This window comes from Oncorhynchus kisutch, linkage group LG5, assembly GCF_002021735.2.
Source record: "Oncorhynchus kisutch isolate 150728-3 linkage group LG5, Okis_V2, whole genome shotgun sequence".
NCBI classification, from domain to species: domain Eukaryota; kingdom Metazoa; phylum Chordata; class Actinopteri; order Salmoniformes; family Salmonidae; genus Oncorhynchus; species Oncorhynchus kisutch.
Window position 1 is genome coordinate 17,859,568 of NC_034178.2, and position 16,038 is coordinate 17,875,605.

The 16,038-nt window shown below is 41.4% G+C and overlaps 1 protein-coding gene across 4 annotated transcripts in view; it reads left to right on the forward strand.

Moving 5' to 3' along the window:
- Nucleotides 1-10,207, forward strand: part of LOC109890731 (nck-associated protein 1) — a 56,210-nt gene extending 46,003 nt beyond the window's left edge. For 3 of the 4 annotated variants that reach the window (XM_020482738.2, XM_031824609.1, XM_031824608.1), the window contains 10 exons: nucleotides 908-1,038; nucleotides 1,383-1,480; nucleotides 1,678-1,771; nucleotides 2,019-2,101; nucleotides 2,461-2,541; nucleotides 2,875-2,968; nucleotides 3,344-3,460; nucleotides 5,688-5,797; nucleotides 6,372-6,461; nucleotides 6,889-10,207. In XM_020482738.2, coding sequence (XP_020338327.1) covers nucleotides 908-1,038; nucleotides 1,383-1,480; nucleotides 1,678-1,771; nucleotides 2,019-2,101; nucleotides 2,461-2,541; nucleotides 2,875-2,968; nucleotides 3,344-3,460; nucleotides 5,688-5,797; nucleotides 6,372-6,461; nucleotides 6,889-7,005 — 1,015 coding nt within the window. In that variant the 3' untranslated portion in view covers nucleotides 7,006-10,207. Of the gene's footprint in view, nucleotides 1-907; nucleotides 1,039-1,382; nucleotides 1,481-1,677; nucleotides 1,772-2,018; nucleotides 2,102-2,460; nucleotides 2,542-2,874; nucleotides 2,969-3,107; nucleotides 3,461-5,687; nucleotides 5,798-6,371; nucleotides 6,462-6,888 lie in introns of those variants that run through there. The other variant, XM_031824611.1, reaches the window with a different exon arrangement.
- Nucleotides 10,208-16,038: the final 5,831 nt, after the last annotated feature.

Below are 16,038 nucleotides of genomic sequence, written 5' to 3' on the forward strand. Positions count from 1 at the left end.
CTTAAAGTGGTCCTATGGACAGATACTCCAATCTCCGCTGTGGATCTTTGCAGCTCCTTAAAGGTTATCTTTGGGGTCTTTGTTGCCTCTCTGATGAATGCCCTCCTTGCCTGGTCTGTGAGTGTTTGTGGGTGGCACTCTTTTGGCAGGTTTGCTGTGGTGCCATTCTTTCCAGTTTGTATTAATGGATTTAATGGTGCTCCGTGGGATGTTCAGATTTTTTTTTTAACCCAGCCCTGATCTGTACTTCTCCACAACTTTGTCCCTGACCTATTTGGAGAGCTCCTTGGCCTTCATGATGCCGCTTGCTTGGTGGTGCCTCTTGCTCAGAGGTGTTGCAGATTCTGGGGCCTTTCAAAACAGATGTATATGTACTGAGATCATGTGACCAATCATGCGACACTTAGATTGCACACAGGTGGACTTTATTTAACTAATTCTGTGACTTCTGAAGTTAATTGTTTGCACCAGATATTATTTAAGGGCTTCATAGCAAAGGGGTGAATAGATATGCACGCACCACTTTTGTTTTGAATTTTTTTGAAAAAAGTACTTTTTTTCGCTTCACCAATTTTTGTCCATTACATGAAATCCAAATAAAATCTATTTAAATTGCAGGTTGTAATGCAACAAAATAGGAAAAACATCAAGAGGGATTAATCATTTCGCAAGGCACTGTATTATGTCACCTAGGTGATTCCTCACAAAACCAGGACAAAAAAAGGTCCAATGAGTAGATTGAGTTTTGGGCCATATGTATTAAGCATCTCAGAGTAGCAGTGCTTATTTAGGATCACAATGAATAAGATAACATGGACTGGGGGACCTGATCCTAGATCAGCACTCTTGATAAATATCCATTCGATCGTGTCACCCAGTGAGATTGAGTCTGCTTGTGTGTCCATAGGTATCTGGAGACCTTGCTCCGGCAGGTAAGTAACGGCCACATTGCCTACTTCCCTGCCATGAAGGCCTTTGTCAACCTGCCTACGGAGAACGAGCTCACCTTTAATGCTGAGGAGTACTCCGATATATCCGGTGAGACCATCAGAATAATTTATTAGACATAATGGAGGCTTGCAATACTTTGAGCAGGAATTTGTAGCCTGTCCTGAATAGGATAATGTGACGTGATGGGTACAGTGTATGCTGAGGCTACTCTATAGTGAATATAGTTTTGTGAATATTCCGCCACTCTAGGACAAGTCCTTTTTGGGGGAAAGCCTTGCAGCCTTTATCAGGTTAAATATGTGTACATTTTAATCATGGCCACCTACGTACTTAAATCCCAAAAGCATTGGGGATAAACGAGAGGAGGATGAATTGTGACGCGTTGACACAAAGCATTTCTGACATCCCCCCGCTCGCTGTCTTTCCCACAGAGATGAGGTCACTCTCAGAGCTGCTGGGACCCTATGGCATGAAGTTCCTCAGCGAGAGCCTCATGTGGCACATATCCTCCCAGGTGGCAGAACTCAAGGTGTGGTCACTGACTGAATCAGAGGCGTTTGTTTTTGTTTTCCTTCAGAGCTTTTTGTACTGATGCTGATGCCCCTGGGCTCTTTTTCTCTGAATCTCATGAATAGTATCTCTCTCTTTCCTTTATTTTGTTCTTTCTGTTTTTTCTGTGTCTGGCTCTGTCTTTCTCGCTCTCCCCCTTCCTTCTCACTTCCATAGAAACTGGTGGTGGACAACGTGGAAGTTCTGAACCAGATGAGGACCAGCTTTGATAAGCCAGAGCAGATGGCTGCCCTCTTTAAAAAGCTCTCATGTACGTCTGTCTCTCTCTTGCCTTGCCCATGTCTTACTCTTGTAGCCCCAAAACAGAAGACGCAGTGTGACTTGTTGCCATATTAAGCACATCCTGTATGTGGTAATGACTCAAGATGTGCTCCCTAAATGGTTTTCCCTCAGATCAGCACTGAGCATTGAAGTCTCTTTAGTTAGTTTTTTTTTCATTTTGAAACTCTTTTACGGGAGGTTAAAGCCTTGTTTGTGTCCTTGTCTGTGTTCTGTAGCTGTTGACAGCGTCCTGAAAAGGATGACCATTATTGGAGTCATCTTGTCATTCCGATCACTGGCCCAGGAAGCACTCCGCGACGTAAGTCCAGTCACAACACTTATCCTGGCCAATACTGTATCACTGTCACTAACTAGGCCTCTGTATCATCACTGAAGTCATCTGCTGTATATCTGGGTACAAATAAGATCATGTCAAAATTGCCATTAATGTAGCTTGGGTGCTATAACAGTTAGTGCCACCGCCTACAGCACTTCTATACCAGTGTCGACATGGGTTTGAAAACGCACTCTCGTCCTATTATTCCCCACTTTCTCTGTCCAATAAAATGTATAAAAATATGAAAGATGTGAAAGAAAGATGCCAGTAACTAGATTTAACATGACAACATACCGGCACTCAAATGTGACCCATTTTTCTGTCCCATCACCTGTCGTCAGGTGCTGTCCTTCCACATTCCTTTCCTGGTGAGCTCCGTCGAGGATTTCAAGGACCACATTCCCAGAGAGACTGACATGAAGGTAGGAGGCAACGTGTGTGTGTGTATATAGGACCTTTCTCGGTGGGTTACAATAGAGACAACAGTCTAGATCAGTCTTTCCCAAACCTCTCTTGAGTACCCCCGATACAGTTTGACTTTTTTGATGTATTCCAGTATGAGCACACCTGATTCAATTGGTTAACCAATCACCAAGTCCTGCATTAGTTGAATCAGGTGTGCTAGTTCTGGAATACATAAAATAGGTGGAACTGGTGTCCCCTGTACTGGAGGATAGATTTTGGAAACACTTTTGCAGATGATGATCTGATGTTTTTATCTAGTCTATGAGTCTATGATTTCCTCTTCCTGTCAGGTGGCCATGAATGTGTATGAGCTGTCGTCTGCAGCAGGCCTGCCCTGTGAGATAGACCCAGCCTTAGTGGTGGCCCTTTCTTCACAGAAATCAGGTGAGAGACAAAACTAGGCTTCTGCAAAGGGCTGACAGTGTTTGCCAATGGAAATAAACACGTTTGAGGAAGATGTTCAATTTATGTGTATGTTCAAAATTCTAAAGGCACTCGCACATCTGAGCTATCTTTTTTGCAGGTGCATGGTAACAGGCGAATAAGATGAGAAAAAAAGAAGAAACCCGCACTGTGTGCAGGTTTCTCATGTGTATCTTCAATTCATTACAAAAGGAAAGCCTGGCCGCACTGAATACTGCTACCTGGAAAAACATAAACATGATTGCGGTGTAGTTGGCAGTGTTTGACATTGTTTTCTAAGAGCAACTGTTTGATTGTCATCCAGTTATTAACTGTACATAATACCACTGTTTCCAGAAAACATAAGCCCAGAGGAGGAGTATAAGATCGCCTGTCTGCTCATGGTCTTCGTTGCCGTTTCCATGCCAACTCTGGCCAGCAACGTCATGTCTCAATATAGCCCTGCAATCGAAGGTATTTCTATAATTTCTATATGTCAATGGCCGTTTGGGTAATAGTGGCCATATCTGATTAACCATATAGCCCACCAGGCGCAGACATAGTTATGTCTGAGTACTTTTTAGAACACAAGTATGGGTATTCGGACAGGCCCTATATCCTTAATAGTATGTAGGGATGCACGATATATCGGGGCGGCAGCGTAGCCTAGTGGTTAGAGCGTTGGACTAGTAACTAGAAGGTTGCGAGTTCAAACCCCCGAGCTGACAAGGTACAAAAAAATCTGTCGTTCTGCCCCTGAACAGGCAGTTAACCCACTGTTCCCAGGCCGTCATTGAAAATAAGAATGTGTTCTTAACTGACTTGCCTGGTTAAATAAAGGTAAAATTAAAAATAAAATTAAATATCGGTGAACATATCAGAACTAGCCGATATTAGCTAAAAATGCGAACATCGGTATCGGCCCGATGTCTAGTTTAACGCCGATGTTAAAAACTGATGTCAAAACTGCCGTGCATACCACCTATATGACGTAATGACGCCACGTAAAATGTTGCTCTACACATGCAACACAGCATTCCTAACCTAGGCCAGAATGTCTGCTGTGTGGATAGAGCAGTCATTTGAAAGAGTAAGAACATTTCAGTGAGACAACTCAAAGGCAAAATCCATTAAAGCCAAGATAATGGAATTCATTCCCCTTGACAATCAACCGTTCTCTGTCGTGGGTGTTGTTGGCTTTCGCCAACTGGTCGAGCAACGGTACACACTACCACGGGTGCTATTTTTCAGATGTTACCCTACCGGAGTTAGACAGCGTCACTGCTGTTAGTTTCAAGACATACATACTATTGAATGCCGTTTGGGTCTTTGTGTGTCAAAAAAGATACCGTAGCACTGTCAAAGCTGTACAGAAGTCTACAAACACCAGCCACAAACTATGTGTTTACAATACTGTGTTGTAATAAAGCATCATTTGTTCGACCGCAGCTTCTGGGGTACCTAGCTAGCACCAATACAACCAGCCTGAAAACAATGACCAGTAGAAACTGCAGTCATTTTCATTATTCTTAGCAATGATTTAGGAATCATTGTGAGTAAGTATTAGCTAGGTTGCCACTTGTTGTTCGCTAATTGAAATTGAACTTCAGTTCATGAAAATAAATAGCTAGCCATCTACTTAACCCTGTTGCCCAAAGCTAACGTTATAAGCAGCCAGCTAGCTTCATCTTGCTAGTGAGGCTCGACCGGACCCGGTTATGTGTTGTGAAGCTAGCCACAATAAGGATTAGGCACAATAGTGGAATTTGCGGTTTGCCTTCAAAATAAAAGTATTTCATTGACAGTGATGCAAATTAATACAAATAGTAGAATTATAAAAAGCACAATAATGGCCCAGATGACGCTGGGCCAATTGTGCGCTGCCCTATGGGACTCCCAATCACAGCCGGATGTGATACAGCATGGATTCGAACCAGGGATGTAGTGACGCCTCTTGCACTGAGATGCAGTGCCTTAGACTGCTGCGTCCTTGTGTGTGTGAACTATTTAACTGTACTAGAATGGTTAAAGGGTCACTAAAAACGTAAATATCGGTATCAGGTTTTTTGGCAAAGAAAATATTGGATATCGGTATCGGCCAAAAATGTCATAACGGTGCATCACTAGTAGTATGGTTAGTACACAGTAGCCATGTCCGAATACCCTTTCTAAATAGTAAGTACTCTAATCAGGTATGCGAAAATATAATCTTTTTTAGTAGGTCTATGTGAAATATGGAACATTTGGTATGCTTTATATGCCAGTATGGTATGCTCATTTCAGCTTTTCATCTAGTACGAATGCTATTGAACAAGAGAAACGTCTTTTCAGACCCACGTGTGTTCGAAAACAGCTGATCATCAGATAAAGAGACGTGCGCTTCCAAAATAAATGAATGGCGGGGAACAGGCGCGATTGCACGTTATGTGATGCCTTCTCAGTATGAATGAGCCTAGTATATTGATATGTGTTGCTAACTGCATATTTTTTATTAGAACAGTATGTTCCATAGTTGTACGTATTATGATTAGTACACTGTATGTCGTTTTAGTAAGTAGTAACCAATAACTATTTGGCTACTACTTTCTGTTGATTTTGTATATAACTATAGAGAGATTTGAGGTATCAAAGGTAAACAGTCAAGCAATTGTTGTTGGACTGTGATAACTGAGAAGTAAATGTTTTCTTCAATCTTTCTAAGGACACTGCAACAATATTCACTGTCTGGCGAAAGCTGTCAACCAGATAGCTGCTGCCTTGTTCACCATTCACAAGGGAAGCATTGAAGATCGTCTCAAAGAATTTCTGGCTGTAAGTGCAACATGTCGCTCTTGTCAACATTGATCTATTATATGCATATTTTCCTTTCCCTCCCTGCGATTTATCACATTGGATTGGTGCATCCATTTTTGTACTTTTACATGAATTATATTTTAGCCATTGATTCTTGGATATAACTTAGAAGTTTAGTTAAGCTTTCTTACCCCATCTAAACTCAAAATGTGAGCTTGTTTTACTTCATTGTTTGTAAACAAAGTAATTGTAAACAAACACTGTATAGCTAATGTTGACCTCATGGAGGGCCAGTCCATGTATTATGGCTCTGTCTATGAATTTGAGAGTGACTACATTTCTTCTCCAGCCCCATCCCTCAGCTGTTGGTCAAAAAAAGTGGCAAGGTGACCGTTTTGTTGTTTGAATCCCAGGTTCACTTTAACATTACAAAAATGGATTTGTCACAACTTTTTTTTCCCCCACTACTGAGCAGTTTCTGAAATGCATGATCTTTGAAAACTTCAAAACTTATTTTTGAAATTGATGAGCAACTTAAAATAAATCAGTTTTGCTGCAGATCTTTAATCCTCTGCTGTTTTGGTATTTACAGCTGGCATCTTCCAGCTTGCTGAAGATTGGCCAGGAGACAGACAAAATGACGACACGAAACAGGGAGTCTGTGTACCTGCTGCTGGACATGGTGAGTATTTGTGCTGATTCAATATATTTGGGATGGCACAATACGGTATGGCACATTACCCAAGGAGATTTTCTGAATACTGCAACTAGTAATTTATTTAGCTACTTTTATTATGTGATGATCGTGGGAAGTAGACAATTATTTAAAACAGCAAATTGCCTAAATAATGTCCCATCCCATCTATGAATGTCACCCATTATCATTATGCATATGTATGATAAATAAAAGTTCACACCCACACATTTTCTCTGAGAATCTTTTCTTTTCTTTTTTATTGAGAAAGTCATAAATGAGTGGGGAAGACAGAGAAATACACAAGGTGCAGGTGGGCTTTAAACCCATGCTGCACGGGGCAATGTTTAGTCTGGAGTCGGAAGCGTTACAAATAGGTTTCGTCACAAAATCCATGTATTTGGTTTGGTTTCAGATTGTACAAGAGTCTCCATTCCTCACCATGGACCTCCTGGAGTCATGCTTCCCCTACGTGCTACTGAGAAACGCTTACCACGCCGTCTACAAGCAGAGCATCAGCTCATCTGCATAAGTCTCCTCTTCAGAACATAAGTCCCTCACATGGGACATCAAGTGGACCACAGGAGCCTTGCTAACATAAACTGCCGTGTGCTCATTTCACTTAGTCTTAAAACTACACTATGAAATTGTGGGATACATTTTTTTCTCCTCGTGAAATTGCATTAATGACCTGTCGTTTCCTAAAAGAGTCATATAGTAGTAACCTATGAGTTTTGCTTGATAAAAAAAAGAAAAAAGATTTACACTACTAAATTCAATTTTTTTATGAAAAGCATCAGTTTTTCAATATGAGAAAAATGTGTAATGGAAAAATAACAATCTCTGATGTTTGGGGGCTGAATTTTAAATATCTTTATTATTAATAATGCAAACATGTTGCCTGTTTATTGACCGGAGCTTTAATGATTTTATTTAGGTGATTGTTCTAGATTTTTATGGGTTATTCTGTGTGTTTTTTTACAGTTTGGTTTTTATATTTGCCAAATTATTGACACAAATGCGTCTGATTTGGTTTGATACTCAACATTGTTGCCAGTAGCTATATAATAAGATGAACAGATGGTGTTTGTACAAAGCATAGTATAATTTTTTTACTAACTCATGATGCCTCAGTGTCATTAACTCACCATTGTACCTGCCCATATGGTATAAAATTTCTTGCATATTTATGGAATGTTTATAAATTGTTCTACCTTAACCACTTTTATGTTTTACATTTTTGAAAATTACACTAACTTCCATAACATAAACAAACAATAGGTTATATCAAACTGCTCTGTTAGCCCAAATATAGCATCATTCAGTTTTTTTTTTTTTTTACCTTTATTTAACCAGGTAGGCTAGTTGAGAACAAGTTCTCATTTGCAACTGCAACCTGGCCAAGATAAAGCATAGCAGTGTGAACAGACAACAGAGTTACACATGGAGTAAACAATTAACAAGTCAATAACACAGTAGAGAAAAAAAAGGGGAGTCTATATACATTGTGTGCAAAAGGCATGAGGTAGGCGAATAATTACAATTTTGCAGATTAACACTGGAGTGATAAATGATCAGATGGTCATGTACAGGTAGAGATATTGGTGTGCAAAAGAGCAGAAAAGTAAATAAATAAAAACAGTATGGGGATGAGGTAGGTAAAAATGGGTGGGCTATTTACCGATAGACTATGTACAGATGCAGCGATCGGTTAGCTGCTCAGATAGCAGATGTTTGACGGACCATTGTAACAGTGAGTTCCATCCCAACTGTGACACAAAGTCTCAACCTTTTGTGCACATCGCTCACCACTCAACTTCAACTGTGCAAACTGACTCCATGAGCAACAGTTGTCTTTCATTTAGTTTGACTAACTTCAAGTTGTCAGGGAGGGGGCTCATCGATGGCCACTCAGATGCTTATCTACCCAGCTAGTTTCACGTCTGACAGACCAGAGGGATATACTACAAAGCAGGATCAAGCCAGCTAAAATTGATAAACAACCTGAAATAACTATTGATTTTCTGGTTCATAAGTGTTTCTGGTCGATGAGTCAGTTAGACCATGCCCATGTTATGCTTATCTTCTTAAAATAATACATAGCTATTTCAGAATATTCTTGTAAGTTAGCTGGCTAAGTCATTGATCTTGCTTTGTAGGATACCCCTCAGACATGTACTAAGAAAGGGAATATTTGTATGTCTTTTTGGATCCCCATTAGCTGATGCCACTCTTCCTGGGGTCCAGCAAAATGAAGGCCGTTATACATTTAAAAAAACATTACAATACATTTTACAACAGATTTCACAACATCCTAAGTGTGTGCTCTCATGCCGCTACTCTGTGTACGTGTGTGTATAAATGCGCATGTTATCGTGTGTATGCATGTGTCTGTGCCTATGTTTGTGTTGCTTCACAGTCCCCGCTCTCTTGTAAGGTGTATTTGTTTTTTAAGTCTAATTTTACTACTTGCATCAGTTACTTGATGTGGAATAGCATTCCATGTAGTCATGGCTCTATGTACGCCTCCCATAGTCTGTTCTGGTCTCAGGGACTGTCAAGAGACCTATTGTGGCATGTCTTGTGGGGTAAGCATGGGTGTCCGAGCTGTCTGCCAGTAGTTCAGACAGCTCGGTGCATTCAACATGTCAATACTTCTCACAAATACAAGTAGTGATGAAGTCAATCTCCTCCACTTTGAGCCAAGAGAGATTGACATGCATATTATTAATGTTAGCTATCTCTGTACTTGAGGGCCAGCCGTGCTGCCTTGTTCTGAGATAATTGCAATTTTCCTTTGTGGCACTTGACCACAGGACTGAACACTAGTCCAGGTGCGACAAAACTAGGGCCTGTAGGACCTGTCTTGTTTATAGTGCTGTTAAGAATGCGAAGCAGCACTTTATTATGGACAGACTTCTACCCATCTTAGCTACTGTTGTATGAATATGTTATGACCATGACAGTTTACAGTCCAGGGTTATTCCAAGCAGTTCAGTCTCCTCAACTTGCTCAGTTACGACATTATTCATTACAAAATTTAGTTGAGGTTTAGTGAATTATTTGTCCCAAATACAATGCATATAGTTTTTTTTTAAACTCTTAATCCTTGCGACCCATTCTGAAACTAACTGCAGCTCTTTAAGTGTTGCAGTCATTTCAGTCGCTGTAGTAGCTGACGTGTATAGTGTTGAGTCACCCGCATACATAGATACACTGACTTTACTCGGTCACTGGCATGACGTTAGTAAAAAATAAATAAAAGCAAGGGACGTTAGTAATGATTGAAAGAAGTAAGGGGCTTAGACAGCTGCCCTGGGGAATTCCTGGATTTTATTGGAGGGAACACCCACATTATAGCAGGGGGTGTAGAGCCATAACACAAGTTTTTCTATGAACTATGGTCGATAATGTCAACCACACTGAATAACAACACAGCCCCCCCAACATTTTTAATTATCAATTTCTCTGTCATTTGTGTAAGTTTGTTGAATGCCCTTCCCTATGAAAGTCTGTTGTGAATTTGTTTACTTTAAAATAGCATTGTGTCTGGTCAAATGTTTTTCTAAAAGTTTGTAACAGGCTGATTGGTTGGCTATTTGAGACAGTAAAGGGGGCTTTACTATCCTTAGGTAGGGGAATAACTATTGCCTCCCTCCAGGCCTGAGGGCACACACTTTCTAGTATGCTTAAATTAAAGATATGGCAAATAAACTCAGAAAAAAAGAAACATCCTCTCACTGTCAACTCTGTTTATTTTTAGCAAACTTAACATGTGTAAATATTTGTATGACTTAAGATTCAACAACTGAGACACAAACTGAACAAGTTCCACAGACGTGACGAACAGAAATTGAAATTGAATAATGTGTCCCTCAACAGAGGGGGTCAAAATCAAAAGTAACAGTCGGTATCTGGTGTGGCCACCAGCTGCATCTCCTCCTTATGGACTGCACCAGATTTGCCAGTTCTTGCTGTGAGATGTTACCCCACTCTTCCCCCAAGGCACCTGTAAGTTCTCTGACATTTCTCGGTGGGATGACCCTAGCCCTCACCCTCTGATCCAATAGGTCCCAGGCGTGCTCAATGGGATTGAGGTTCAGGCTCTTCGCTGGCCATGGCAGAACATTGAAACCTGAAATCACGCACAGAACGAGCAGTATGGCTGGTGGCATTGTCATGCTGGAGGGTCATGTCAGGATGAGCCTGCAGGAAGGGTACCACATGAGGGAGGAGGAAGTCTTCCCTGTAATGCACAGCATTGAGATTGCCTGCAATGGCAACAAGCACAGTCCGATGATGCTGTGCACACCGCCCCAGACCATGACGGACCCTCCAAATCGATCCCGCTCCAGTGTACAGGCCTCAGTGTAACGCTCATTCCTTCGACCATAAACGCGAATCCGACCATCACCCCTGGTGAAACAAAACCGCGACTCGTCAGTGAAGAGCATAGGTGATCACCATAGGTTATGTCTGGTGATGACCTGCCTTGCAACAGGCCGACAAGCCCTCTGCCCAGCCTCTCTCAGCCTATTGTGGACAGTCGGCACTGATGGAGCGATTGTGCGTTCCTGGGGTAACTCGGGCAGTTGTTGCCATCCTGTACCTGTCCCGCAGGTGTTATGTTTGGATGTACCGATCCTGTGCAGTTGTTGTTATACGTGGTCTGCCACTGCGAGGACGATCAGCTGTCAGTCCTGCCTCCCTGTAACGCTGTCTTCGGCGTCTCACAGCACGGACATTGCCATTTATTGTCCTGGCCACATCTGCAGTCCTCATGCTTCCTTGCAGCATGCTTAAGGCACGTTCGCACAGATGAGCAGGGACCCTGGGTATCTTTCTTTTGGTGTTTTTCAGAGTCAGTGGAAAGGCCTCCTTAGTGTCCTAAGTGTTCATAACTGTGACCTTAATTGCCTACCCTCTGTAAGCTGTCTGTGTCTTATTGACCATTCCACAGGTGCATGTTCATTAATTGTTTATGGTTCATTGAAAAAGCATGGGAAACAGTGTTTAAACCCTTTACAATGAAGTTCTGTGAAGTTATTGGGATTTTTACATATCTTTGAAAGACAGGGTCCTGAAAAAGGGACATTTATTTTTTTACTGAGTTTAGGAGTGGCAATATCATCTGCTATTATCCCCAGTAATATTCCATCTTGCTTATCTTAAAGTAGTTAGCAATATCAGTGGGTTTGGTGATGAATTAGTGATCTGATTCAATGAATGATGGAGCAGAGTCGGTCTTTTTGCCCAAAATGTAATTTACGGTGCTCCATAGCTTTTTACTATGCTTCTTTATTTCATAGTGTAGTTTCTTATTTAGTTTAGTCACATGATTTCTCAATTTGCAGTACGTTTGCCAATCTGTTGTGCAGCCAGACCTATTTACCATTTATTTAGCCTCACCCCTCTCAACCATACATTTTTTAAATTCCTCATCAAGCCACTGGGATTTAACAGTTTGTACAGTCATTTTCTTAATGGGTGCATAAATGTGTCAGTGCAGTGCCTGGTTGCTTCTCATTACACACCACGGACCAACAAATATTCTTCACATCAACAACATAGGAAACACTACAAAACCTATTGTATGACCTCTTATACACTATATTAGGCACAACCTTTGGAACTTTGGTTTTATGGCTACTATATTGTGATCACTACATCTGATGGATTTGGATACTGCTTTCAAACAAATTTCTGCAGCATTAGTAAAGAAGTGATCAATACATGTTGATGATTTCTACGAGCCAGAATTGACTTATTTGGGGATTGACCTATTGTTTTTCATTTCTTGGCCACAAGATGGCCCCCTCATCATTCCTTTGTACGGTCAAGTGCACACTGGTAACAATTACCACCACATACACTACATCACCAAAATTATGTGGACACCTGCTGGTCGAACATCTAATTTCAAAATCATGGACACTAGTATGGAGTTGCTAGTGAGGTCGGGCTCGCAGTCGACATCCCAATTAATCTCAAAGGTGTTCAATGGGGTTGAGATCAGGGCTCTGTGAAGGCCAGTCGAGTTCTTCCACACTGATCTTGACAAATGGGGGTGAAACAGGAAAGGGCCTTCCCCAAACTGTTGCCACAAAGTTGGAAGCACCGAATAGTCTAGAATGTCATTGTATGCTGTGATGTTAAGATTTCACTGGAACTAAGGGTAAAGCCCAAACCATTATTTCTCCTCCACCAAAATGTACAGTTGACACTATGCATTCGGGCAGATAGCTTTCTCCTGGCATCTGCAAAACACAGATTTGTCTGTTGGACTGCCCGATGTCAGCACAAGAACAGAGAACGCGTTTCCACTGCTCCAGAGTCCAATGGCAGCGAACTTTACACCACTCCAGCCGACACTTGGCATTGTGCATGGTGATCTTAGGCTTGTGTGCAGCTGCTCGGCCATGGCAAATTTTATGAAGCTCCCGACGAACAGTTATTGTGCTGACTGCTTCCTGAGGCAGTTTGTAACTTGGTAGTGAGTGTTGCAACTGAGAACAGATTATTTGTATGTGCTCTGTCGTTCTCTACATACTTTAGTCTGAGCCCACAACTTACTTCAATGATGGCAAAGGGGCACGGAGGGTGTTGTACAAAACAAAGTAATCAGTGATAGGATTGTCTTTAACCAATAAGAGTATCATCTTTGAATCGCTGTTTTGCCCACGTGTGTTCTGGCTCTTCTCCAAAACATCAGTTTCTGGACCAATCAGGTGGTCCCGGATGTGTTCGCATTCGGTGAAAGGTCGGGGAGGTACCAGGGATACCTTTGAGGAGATGGGAAACCATTGTAATTGTATTAACGCATATTATGTACGTTGCCCATTTCGTCAATTGGGCTCGCTGTGCATTCTGGACGATTCTGGGACAAGGAAAGCTCTCCTTCAAGTAGTGAATGGGAGTCAATTGGGTGGAGAAGAAACTATGTTTGTGGACGTGGTGTAGCGTTTGACCGGAGCAAGGAGTCTGTGTAGCTAGGCAACCTAAATTGGGCATGCCTACGAGGCCATTGAAGGAATCTAGGGCTTACTGTATGTAATTGAACACAACTTTGATTGTGTTCAATGAAAAGTATAGACATTTCAAATGTTGTATACAGCGTTGAATGCAACATTATCGGCAAGTGACTTGATGCCTACTGTGCCAAAGTGATTTAAAGTTTGAGGCAAAGTGACCATGTCAGGATGATTTTATTAAATGTTTTACCATTGTCACATTCACTTTGGTTGTCTGAAGCGTGCTATAGAGTTCACAGCTGGCGATGCCTCATCACGATTGGATATGCCCAATGATGTATATAAACCATTGATTGCTGATGCTTTGTTTTGGCCATTGAGAGGCTTTGAAGTCACCGGTCGGCCATATTGGCACTCCCCAGAAGAAGCAGTCCTCCATAGGAATGAAAGGAATTCTACAGTATTTCAATTAAATGTTTCAAAGACAAAGTTACATGTATTTATAGTAACATTTGAACTTTCCCAATTATTCCCCCCAAAAATGATTTTTACATATTTAGCTCACATAAATGCATACTTTAAAATTATATTAAGGTTGACTTTTGTCAAAAAACGCAAAAATAAATTATTTTAACTGTGTAACTGATCAATACACCATCATAATATCAGTCTCTATGGGGGTGCCACAGGGTTCAATTTTTGGACCAACTCTCTTCTCTGTATACATTAATGATGTCGCTCTTGCTGCTGGTGAGTCTCTGATCCACCTCTACGCAGACAATACCATTCTGTATACTTCTGGCCCTTCTTTGGACACTGTGTTAACAACCCTCCAGACGAGCTTCAATGCCATACAACTCTCCTTCCGTGGCCCTCCAATTGCTCTTAAATAAAAGTAAAACTAAATGCATGCTCTTCAACTGATCTCTGCCTGCACCTGCCCGCCCGTCCAACATCACTACTCTGGACGGTTCTGACTTAGAAAATGTGGACAACTACAAATACCTAGGTTAGACTGTAAACTCTCCTTTCAGACTCACATCAAACATCTCCAATCCAAAGTTAAATCTAGAATTGGCTTCCTATTTCGCAAGAAAGCATCCTTCACTCATGCTGCCAAACATACCCTTGTAAAACTGACCATCCTTCCGATCCTCCACTTCGGCGATGTCATTTACAAAATTGCCTCCAATACCCTACTCAATAAATTGGATGCAGTCTATCACAATGCCATCCGTTTTGTCACCAAAGCCAAAGTAAGAATTGGTTTTGGGGGTGACCAGAGAGATATACCTGCTGGAGCACGTGCTACAGGTGGGTGCTGCTATGGTGACTTTACCTAGCAGGGTCTTGTAGATGACCTGGAGCCAGTGGGTTTGGCGACGAGTATGAAGCGAGGGCCAGCCAACGAGAGCATACAGGTCGCAGGGGCTGGCCCTCGCTTCATACACTAGCTTTAAGCAATTTATTTTGCTCCTTTGCACCCAATTATTTCTATATCTACTTTGCACTTTTTTTCCACTGCAAATCTACCATTCCAGTGTTTTACTTGCTATATTGTATTTACTTCGCCACCATGGCCTTTTTTTTGCCTTTACCTCCCTTGTCTCACCTCATTTGCTCACATTGTATATAGACTTATTTTTCTACTGTATTATTGACTGTATGTTTGTTTTACTCCATGTGTAATTCTGTGTTGTATGGGTCGAACTGCTTTGCTTTATCTTGGCCAGGTCGCAATTGTAAATGAGAACTTGTTCTCAACTTGCCGACCTGGTTAAATAAAGGTGAAATAAATAAAATAAAAATAAAATACCATGTCATTTAATGCTTAAAAACAACTGCAAACATTTATGGATAAGATATTTGGCTACAGAAATGCCACTTACCGATCTCTACAGCTTCCGTCCTAAATTAAATCCTCTGAAATAGCGTGAACAAATATTGGAGGAGTCGGCACGGCAGACTCTGAAAAGGGGGAGATGCAAATCTATCTTTCACTTCTCCCTCTCTGCCCAGATACTATAGTGGAATCAGCTACGTTACAGTAAGCTCATCTTCATAGTACTAGCTACTAGTGCTATGTTATCTTACGTAAGCTAACTAGCTACAGTGGATAGCTACGATAGAAACCCTACACTGTCAACTAATACAGTTACTTCCACTCGTCAGAAAAAGTAACTTATTGTCATCATTGATCAACCACCGAAGGCACACCCCAATTTCTATTTTAAAATAAAGAGGTGGAGTTTGACTGTTTTTCATACCCAAAGTTGACATTTAATAGAGTAAATAAAGTGAGAGAAAAAATAACATGTAGACATTAATAAATGTACACTGCTCAAAAAAATAAAGGGAACACTTAAACAACACAATGTAACTCCAAGTCAATCACACTTCTGTGAAATCAAACTGTCCACTTAGGAAGCAACACTGATTAACACTGATCCTTCCTGTTTGGCCCTGTCCGGGGGTGTCCTCGGATGGGGCCACAGTGTCTCCTGACCCCTCCTGTCTCAGCCTCCAGTATTTATGCTGCAGTAGTTTATGTGTCGGGGGGCTAGGGTCAGTTTGTTATATCTGGAGTACTTCTC